The 10,641-nt window shown below is 44.2% G+C and overlaps 1 protein-coding gene across 1 annotated transcript in view; it reads right to left on the minus strand.

Annotated features, from left to right (window-relative positions):
• Nucleotides 1-1,868: 1,868 nt before the first annotated feature.
• The window catches only part of NRF1 (nuclear respiratory factor 1), a 101,265-nt gene continuing 92,492 nt past the window's right edge, over nt 1,869-10,641 (minus strand). The window contains exon 10 of the mRNA XM_003803318.3: nt 1,869-3,501. Coding sequence (XP_003803366.1) covers nt 3,338-3,501 — 164 coding nt within the window. The 3' untranslated portion in view covers nt 1,869-3,337. The remainder of the gene's footprint in view (nt 3,502-10,641) is intronic.

Consider the following 10,641-nt stretch of genomic DNA (forward strand, 5'->3'; position numbering starts at 1 on the left):
GGGTGAGGCTGAGTGTGCACAAGCATGGCTGAGTGCAATGTCCTGGGGGGTTTAGGGAGGCCTGAAGCTGGGGCTGTGACAGGAGATGCAGCTAGAAAGATGGCAGTTGCCATGTTAAGAAAGCTGAGTGAAAAACCAAGAAGTGAATACATAAGGAAACAGCTCGTGGCTTGCGGGTTCTGCTTCAAGAAGGATTATTCAGTCCAATATTAACTTAGGAAGTAGGAAGAACTTCCCAAGATGGAGAGGCACCATCACTTACCCTTATTTCTAACATGGATATGAAATTAAAAAAAAAAACCCTTCAGAGTAGAGGCTTTCAAACCATCTTTAGGACTTTTCAAATTAGATTTTTCTCCCAAAACATCATTATAATAAAACAGATTACAGGCTCGGCGCCTGTGGCTCAAGTGGCTAAGGCGCCAGCCACATACACTTAAGGTGGCGGGTTCAAATCCAGCCTGGACCCACCAAACAACAATGATGGCTGAAACCAAAAAATAGCCGGGCGTTGTGGCAGGTGCCTGTGGTCCCAGCTACTTGGGAGGCTGAGGCAGGAGACTTGCTTGAGCCCAGGAGTTGGAGGTTGCTATGAGCTGTGAAGCCACAGCACTCTACCCAGGGGGATAGCTTGAGGCTCTGTCTCAAAAAGTAAAAAAAATATAAAAAAAATTAAAACAGATTACATAGGAAATGGAGGTGGTCCGGAGATAGCTTCCTTACAGAGCTTCTCATCTTCCTTACAGAGCTCTGCAGTGTCCAGGGGCAGAGGTCAAAGTACATTTTTTATTTTTTTTACTATTTTTGAGTATAAATACCTTTTATTTTTTTAGAGACAGAGTCTCACTATGTCACCTTTGATAGAGTGCTGTGGTGTCACAGCTCACAGCTCATGCTCTTGGACTTAAGAGATTCTCTTGCCTCAGCCTCCCAAGTAGCTGGACTGCAGCAGGCATCCGCCACAGCGCCTGGTTGTTATTTTTTTTTTTGAGACAGAGCCTCAAGCTATCGCCCTGGGTCTCTGAGTACTATGACATCACAGCTCACAGCAACCTCCAACTCCTGGGCTCAAGCGAATCTCCTGCCTCCGCCTCCCAAGTAGCTAGGACTACAGGCACCTGCCACAATGCCCGGCTATTTTTTGGTTGCAGCTGTCATTGTTGTTTGGCGGGACCAGACTGGATTTGAACCTGCCAGCTCAGGTGTATGTGGCTGGCGCCTTAGCTGCTTGAGCCATAGGCGCCAAGCCGTGCCTGGCCATTTTTTTGTTGCAGTTGTCGTTGTTTAGCAGGCCTGGGCTAGGTTCCAGGTGTATGTGGCTGGCGCCCTAACCACTGAGCCATGGGCGCTGAGCCAAGTACCATTTTTACAAATTTTTTTTTTTAAGGGACAGAGTCTCCTGTTGCCCAGGCTGACAAGTACCATTTATAAAGCAGAACAAGCTCCCCCAAGATAGAGTTCCTTTTGCCTAAGAGGCCAGGTGCTCCTAGAGAGATGAACAGTTCACTTCCTGTTGCCACATTTTTAACTATTTATTGAATGAGGCAGTAATAGACAGAATGGAAAACAACACAGAATCCATGCTCTGCTACTGGGGTTTTGCTTTTTTCTTCTTCTTGGCAATTTCTCATACTATTAGGATGTTATTTCACCACAAAGGAACACAGACTTTAAAGCCCCTGAACAGCTTCACAATGACGATAAAAAATAATAATTAAAAAAATAACAAATTGTAGAACTAGGACTATTTGTATGTAAATTTCCCTTCCCTCCCCCCATTAGGTACAGAAAAGAACATACAAAGAACATTGGATAGTTTTATATAAAACAAGCAAATACAAGAATCTGAAACTTTTCTCAAAGGCTGGGCAAGACATGAAGAATCTTTTAATGTTGCATTAAAAAAACACATTAAATACACTATCACACAAATAGGGGGACCTAGGAGGAGGGAGGAAGAGTTGTCCCTGTACTCAAGGAGCAGAGATTTGGCCTGTTGAAAAGTCAGGTGAATTTAGCCATTGGAGACTTGGGGCTTGCAGCTGAGCAAGCACAGAATTTAATAGTACAAAGAACACGCACCAATCAACACATGTGAGCCCGAAAGCCGTTGAGGGCCTGAGCCTCCAGGCTGCACCCAGGAAAATGGTTCTTGCAGAGTCTCTTCTGAAGCAGGGCCTGATCCAGGCATGCAGGAAACACATCTCCTTGTGATGGCCAACCTTCCATGAGCCAGGTTTCCTTTCCTTTCAGTTCCAGCGTCTCCTCTGTTCAGCTACAGACAGCTAGAGAAAATTGCTCCCACTGGGGTGCCCTGGTCTGGGAAGATTTTCTTCTCCCTCCTTCCTTTCCCTTCCGACCCCTCCCACCCCCTTCCCGTTCTTTCCACCATGCAGCACCCACTGACAAGCATACCTAACATACACGCGCACTCCTCAAACCCTTAATACTTCTGTTACCTTCAGTTCACATACATGACCGATTCGGGACTGACCTTAAAACCAAAGCAACATTTTAATAGTCATGAGATCAAGAAGGATTCCTGGGAAGGGGAGGAGAAGGGAGACTGAGGAGAACCTTCTTGTCCCTGCCTGGGAGCTTTCAGGACATTCATTTGCCCGTGGCAAGGTCAGCACCTGGGCCAGCCCAAGGAGCGTCTCAGCTGGCAGACCACGCGGCCTCCGGACCTCATAAGCACATTTTCTGGACCCATCTTGTTCTGGAACCTCCTTCCTCAGGTGAGTCCAGCAGGGAGAGTTCTGGTCATTGGGAGGCAGCTTTGGTGAAGGGCATGGTCACCTCCACCTGAGTTTGTCAGTAGCTCAACGCATGACCCTGGTATGAACCAAAACCAGGTGACTGTCTGGCCACGTACCCTACCACCCACTAAACTGGGTGAATTATTGTTTCCACAGCTCACCTTGATTTCATACAGATAATTCCATGCGGGTTTCATACATATATATGCATATATATACTTTACATATATGTAAATGTGTATGTCCATATGTACACATATACATATATTCACACTCACACATACACACACATAAGTATACACACACGTTTCTGCAGAAAGAAGTCCTGCCACAATTTGGCTTTTTTGGGACAGTGAAATTGACAACGCAGTTTCTTGCTCCACCAATCCCAGAAAATCAAGTGGTGCTTTAAAAAATGCAATTCCCAAATACGCTGCCTTTCTTCCTTTTAAAAAAAAAAGGTTAAACAAAACTTTTCTTCCAAAGTCGAGAGACTTAATTCCATTTGATTGCACCTCTGCAAACGTGTAAAAAATTTTGAAGTAGACTAGAAAATAGTGCCATGATATGGCTGCTTGTCACTGTTCCAATGTCACCACCTCCACAGCCTGGCCGTCCATGGTGACTGCGCTGTCCGATATCCTGGTGGTCACAGGGGCCATGGCCACCTGCACTGGCCCATTGCCCTGGGCGAGGCTGGTTACCACAGTCTGGTACATGCTCACAGGGATCTGGACCAGGCCTGAGAAGACAAAGGGGAGACCGTTGATAGGGTTTGTGCCCAGTTCCCAGATGCTCTAGCCCTCCAGGTTATCATGTCTGCCAAACCCAAGTAATCACATAGCCACAGACCAGGCACAAATAAACCTCTTTTCCCACCCCATTTTAGTTGTTTTCTTTTTCTTTTTTTTCCAGACAGAGTCTCACTTTGTCACCCCTGGTAGAGTGCTGTGGTGTCACAGTTCACAGCAACCTCAAACTCTTAGGCTCAAGCGATTCTCTTGCCTCAGGCTCCTGAGTAGCTGGGACTACAGGTGCCTGCCACAACGCCCGGCTATTTTTAGAGACGGGGTCTTGCTGTGGCTCAGGCTGGTCTTGAACTCATGAGCTCAGGCAATCTACTTGACTCGGCCTCCCATAGTGGTAGGATTATAGGCGTGAGCCACCCTGCCCTTTTTTCATTAACTAGTTTTTAAAATCTATAACTGACACACTATAATTATACACATTTATGGGGTTCAGTATAATGTTGCCATGCACATATAGACTTTATATGATCAAATAGGTGATCTCCATATTCATCACCTTATTTGCCATTTAGTGGTGACAGTATTCAAAATCTTTCCTTTTAGCTACCCAAAGAGCTGAAGTATTATTTGCTACAGTCACCCTTCTGGGTAATAGAACACCACAACTTATTCTCCTAACTGTAACTTTGTACCTGTTGGTCAATCTCTTTGGGTCCCCTCTTTCTCGACCCTTCTCCAAGCCTCTAGTAACTACTATTCTACTCTCTATTTCTACCATTTTGAAACTGTGGGAACATGCCACAGGCAAGGACCCCCCACCCCCACAACTTTCTAAGAGAAGACCCTGCCTGCCTCCATCTCTGGGAAGCATGGGCCCAACAGGTGTGACTCATCCCTTACAACCCCATCTGACCGCCGTGTTCCTCTAGGAACAGGCCATTACTTGTCTTTACTATTCTGCTACACTGACTTCTTCAACCTCTTTCTATGTTCAAGTCTGAAAAGAAAAACCTTCTCTTTCTCATATCTTGTCTTCTGACCACTGTTCCATTTATGTCCCTTCCTTTAGAGTTGAGGTTATTAAAAAGGAAAAAAAAAAACCCGCAGGTAACTGATTTTTAGATTTCACAGACCAGTAAAATTAAAAAAAAAAAAAATCTTAGGGATAACTTAAAAAAAAAAAAGACCCCCCAACCTCATTTCTCAATTTTTCTTTTCTTTTCTCAAAACAGAATCTCACTTTGTTGCCAGGCTGGACTTGGACTCCTGCACTAAGTGACCCTCCTGCCTCAATCTCCTGAGTAGTTGGAACTACAGGTGTACACCACTCTGCCCAACTCCATCCACCTCCTAATATCACTATTATTTCAGAATAGACAGTGTAACATAAAGGAAGAAGCACAGAATCTCAGAAAGAGAACTAGTTGTCCTTCTTAAAAAAATAAAGTTGATGACTTTGTATGTTAAAAAAAATTCCAATTAACTAAGGCAGAATAAATAAATATATCTTCCTTTCTTCTGAAACTGGTATTACAGCAAAAGGAGGGAAAGGACATAAAGGAGAATGTCGACTTACGACATCAGAGGTGTGCTGAGAGGTAGGTGTATTGAGAAACTGACCTGGAGCGGCCTTAAGAAAAGACCTAAGGTGATATTTGGGGGACCACACATATCACCTTAGGGGAGGTGAGAGGGACAGTGAGAAATCTCACCTGCTTTCCTAATACCCTGAGATCTACAGGCCACCGTAACCTGCCCCAGCACACTCTGACCATCGGTGTTTCAGTGTTTCACTCTTAAGGAGCACAGATGTCCACAAAGTAGCAGAGACAATGTGGGGAGCAGAGGAAAATAAAAACAAATGCTCCTCAATGCTATTATCCTCAGAGACATGACTGTTGTATCATAAAAATGGTATGAAATAAAAAGGAGTAAGAGAAAAAAAATTAAATAAAAATTCTAATAGGTATATTCAAAATAAAATCAGAAGATAAAGTCAAATCTTCCAGAATAGAGAAGATTAAGTGATGGGGAGTAGGAGAAAAATATGAGACTTATGAGGTCCACCTCTAATAAAAGAGAATAGAAAAACAGAAAGTAGGAAATTATCAGACAGCTAAGTAAATTTCTGTAACTGAAAAACATGAGTTTCAGATTGAAAAAGTCCAGTTGATACCAAACATAACAGATAAAAAAGATGTAGATGCTAAGACCCATCTTTGCAAATTTTCATAACACCAGGGATAAAGCAAAACACCTAAGAGTCCAGAAAGAAAAAATTCACATACAAAAAACTGGAGATGAGAACAGTGCTGGGGTCCTCAACAAAAACCTAGAAACCATGTGATGATGGAGCAAGGCCTCACAGTGTCTGGGAGAAAATCCCTTCAGCCTTGAACTCCTTACTCAGCCCACGAAATGACAGCCTATTAATAGAGTATGGGGGAGAAGACAGACATCTCTAGATGAGGAAGGGTGAAAAGACTGGCCTTCCATGCACACCTTCTCAGGGAGCCCTGGAAGCTGTGCTACACAGAAGCAAGTGAAAACGAAGAAAGCAGCAGCTGTGGGTTCTAGGAGACAGAAGCCACTATAGAGAGTGGTGACAGGAGCTAAGGGGCCTAGAACAAGGGCTGTGCAGCTGGTCTGAGCGAAAGACAGAGAGCTTGCGGGGAAAATGCCATGACCATGTGGGAAAGGGTATTGAGATTTGCAGAGAAGAGTTGGACAGAATTGGTGCTTAATAGTTAAAAGTAGAATCCTGCCCCCTCAAGAAGCAGGTATTAAGTCGAAGAGAAAATACAAGTTGTACCTTGGCAGTGAATAATTTTTTGGGGGGCGCTGGAGCTGGGTTTGAACCCGCCACCTCCGACATATGGGACTGGTGTCCTACCCTTTTGAGCCACAGGCACCACTGCTGTATAATTTTTATATGGTTATAACATAAACATAGATACCAAATTATCCAAAACTTATGACAGATGATGTCTCAACTCAAAAAAAGAAAAAATGACATAAGACTATTATTTAAAGCAGTAAAGATACATACTAGAAAAAAGAGCATAAAATGTTGCCTCTAGGGTACAGACTTAAAAAAAAAAGTCTTTTGGTTCTTTTTTGGGCAGAGGGTGCCAATTTTAAATAGGTTTAAAACAATGCACTTGCCACGTACACTACATACGGGGATTATACAGTGCACTGTTACATCCTTTCCTTGCACACACGTTCCATAGTCAAGTAATGAGAAGTTGCAGTAAGTTACTATAGAAACTCAACTTTAAAACTACCACAGAATTTGCTACAAATTTGGGTTCTTCGGTGTTGTACTGTGTGGTACTATTGCTGCACTCACAGTCAGGTTGGCTTAATCAGCCTCTTCCACGGTGGGCCCAGAGGAGGACCCACCAGGTGGAGGAGCTCCACCACCAGGAAGACCCACTTTTCATCCTTTCTGACACTTTAAAGCATATAATAGGGCTGGACACAGTGGCTCATCTCATCACTCTGGGAGGCTGAAGCAGGTGGATCACCTGAGCTCAGAAGTTCAAGAGCAGCCTGAGCTAGAGCGAGATCCTGTCTCTAAAAAATAGCCAGGCGTTGTGGTAGGTGCCTATAGTCCCAGCTACTCAGGAGGCTGAGGCAAGAGAACCACTTGAGCCCAGGAGTCTGAGGTTGCTGTGAGCTATGATGACACGGTACTCTCCCAGGGGCCACAAAGTGAGACTGTGTCTTGAAAAAAAAAAAAAAAAGATAAAATAAAGCACATGATACTTTGATGAAAATAAAAATTAATTTTAAAAAGGGATGTCAGAATATTTTCTAATGCTAAATTATCAAACATAAAATGTTATTTCACAATGTTAAACTGTATGTAACTTTTCTAGGAGTAAGTTTTACCAGCTTAGGGATAAGGGGTAAGTATTTGATGATGCAATGTGAAATGGGACTTGGCAGTTTGCTCTGATACTAGGCAGTTTTAAAAGCCCGGCTCACCCTAGTATTGCTAACAGAAGGTGCTGCCAGCACCCCCTCACCCTGGAGGTGCTGGGGCCTGGCAGAAGAGAGGAGAAGGCATGTGCACCTGCACATGGGGCTGGGAGGGAACGCAGGCCTGAGGGCCAGGCTGTAGTTCAAGTTCTTTCACCTAAAACTTTGCAAATGGCTCTTAAATCTCCCTCATCAATCCCTCTTTCAGTTCACCCCTCCCTGCCACCCAAATTATCTTTCCATAACATGTTACCCCCCCAATTTCAAACTTTCAAATTCCATGATACTAAAAAGGTTCCCACAGCCAATGCTCAAGTTCAAATGCTTTGGCATAGTATTCAAGGCCTCTTGTAATTTGCCCTGGTCTATCTTTGCAGTCTCGTTTTCTCCACTCTGTCATAGGAACCCTGTATTCTGTGTACCTTCCTGTACCCCCACCCCAACTACTCTCAAATCCCCAATATATTGGTCATATTCCCCTGTCTAGGCCTTTGCTCAAGATTTTTGTTACATGGGATTCTTGAATCCCCTGCTCCTTCCTCTTAAAAACTCAGGTCAGTTGTGCCTCCTCTGGGAAACCTACCCTATCCCAGCCCCATTAATACTCAGGGCAGCCTCCTCTGGATCCTCTGTAGCCCTGGGAAGTTGTGTATAATCTGGCTTGGACCAGTTAATCCATGTATATGGGCTTTCCCAGTTGACTCAGGGTTCTTTCAAGGTCAGGCCTGGCTCTGGTTTATTGCCTATTCTCCACAGTATAAAGTAAGAGGTGTGCCACAGGTTTATATTGAGACAACCTCAAGGGCAACAGACCAGGGGAGTCTACTGCTGGCTTCAACAACTGTGCAGCTGGGCCCCACTCCCCAGCATGGGCCTGAGTACACGTGAAGACCACACAACCCTACAAGTTCCACCTCATCCCATCTTTCTTCTAGCCAAAACAGGCAAAGTTAACAAAGTAAACCAAAATGCCCAGTGGCAAAGCCAACACACCTGAGTGATCCCCACAGAACCTATATGCTGCGGGCAAAGAGCAACTAAAACTAGAAGCAAAGCTCAGTCTCATTTCATTGCTCTTGCCTCTGGGCTTGATTCAGTTCCAAAAACTCCAAACTTAGGGAACAAGCCACATAACATACAAATATAGTGACTACTAAGAGCAGGGAGACCCCTTTCTAACTATGAGCAGCCATCTGAGTTAGGGCTGGTGTGAACAAAAACTTGAAGAATCGTCAAAGTTAAATCTCTTTCACCCTGATTTATGGGTTTCTGATGTGAGTCCACACCCAAAATTGTGGTTAAAATGATTTTTTAGTATCATGGAAGATTTGTCCCACAATAAAATGGAGAAAGGTCCAAATGCAAAGATATATATTGGCTGACACTGCAATAACCAAAATGATCCTTAGAACATACAAACTGATCTTGTTGCTCTCCTTCACATCTCTTCAGTCCACTGAATATAAAGTCCAGCGTCCCTGTAGGTCTCCAAACCCTTCACATGGGATGGTATTGTTTAGTTAAGCTGATGCCCACTAATGCCCACTCAGTTTACATCCCAGCCAGCAGAACTGCCTGACCGAGCGTCTCCAATATGCCTCCATGCCTGCATACACTAGTAACTTCTGCTTGGAACGGGCTGCTGTTCTTCCACAAGTTGGCTCCAGTCTCTTCCCTCCTCTGTTTTGGTTCCTCTTCTTCTGGGTCCCACCACACTTTGTATAGGCTTTATGGAGGCAGTGGTCTTGATCATCACCGCTGTTTGCATGTCTTGTCTCCAGTGAGACTATAAATTCCTCAAGGGAGGGATTGAGTCTCCACCTTTGAATCCCTAACAGTCAGCAGGTGCTCAATACATGTTTTTATGAATAGCACCTGCCTTCTAAGATTTAACAAATGACCTTCTAAGGACTGGATGATAGAGGTGGGTTAGTCTTAGGGTGATGAGGCTGTTTTACGGGCAGGAACTCCCAGACTAGAAAAAAGCAATGCAAAAAATACTACCTTTGGGTGGTGCCTGTGGCTCAAAAGAGTAAGGCACCGGCCCCATACGCCGGAGGTGGCAGGTTCAAACCCAGCCCTGGTCAAAAAAAACTGCAAAAAACAAATAAAAAAAAGAACTACCTTCAGGACTCACCCAAATGAAACCATTTGTAAAAGATCCCATCTTCTGTACTCCATATCAGCCAGGGAAGGAGCAAATTTGGCCACTATAACTGGGTGATGAAATGACTCCCACGCAAAGCTGTCTCAGGGAGAATAACTGGTGACAGCAACTACACCCCTTAGAAACCTTTCTGAGGGAGAAATTACACATACAGAGGTCACTTCATAACCTCACATGCCTTGAAATCTCAACCCCACTATTTTCTACATGCAGATTCAGTCTACCTGCATTTAAAATAAATGCATTACTATCTCACTGTGGAGATTTTAAGACTCTCCCCACCACCAAACACAGGGGCATTCTGACATAGGATTAGATTAAATCGTCTCAGTGTTTCTGACCTAGCAGCCTTTATGTCCATAGCAAGGGAAAGGGGGAGGGGACTGGAGGCTTCGAAACACAGCATGTACTAAGTCGGGCCGGCTGCCCTTGGAAGAGAGATGATTAAATGCTGAGGTACAGTAATCAGGCTGGGATTGTCCCTGCATCTGCTCAGCCTGTGCCTGATTAGCCCTAATCTGGAGGCACATGTTAATCCAAGCTTGTATTCTGGGTCATTTCAATTGATTAAGCAATAGGAGCCCTTCATGTTCTACTTTAAGGGCTTGGAGTTCTTTATTTCTTGGAGAGACCCTGTACGGTCCTAGTAACGAGACTCCCTTGGCCTTCGTAGAGCACTTTTCAAAGCCCTCTCACACTGGCTGCATGTCACAGTTGATTTCTGTAGAGACCCTGATGTACACAGGGCAGGTGTCCTTCCCTTTCACAAATGAGGCATGCTCCGTTGGTAGGACCACAGGCTCATCAGAAAGGCACATACTTATTACAATGTCCTGAAATTTTTGGTACCCCAATATTTAGAGGCTACATGAACCCTAGAATTCATTCAGTTTAGCAAATGCAGTTTTTTTCTTTAAGCTCAAAGGTAAACATAAAGTTTATTTTTAAAAAAGTAAACACAGACGGAGACTGCATTCAG

The sequence above is a fragment of the Otolemur garnettii genome, unplaced genomic scaffold (assembly GCF_000181295.1).
Source record: "Otolemur garnettii isolate 467f Iridium unplaced genomic scaffold, OtoGar3 scaffold00293, whole genome shotgun sequence".
Classification (NCBI taxonomy): Eukaryota; Metazoa; Chordata; class Mammalia; order Primates; family Galagidae; genus Otolemur; species Otolemur garnettii.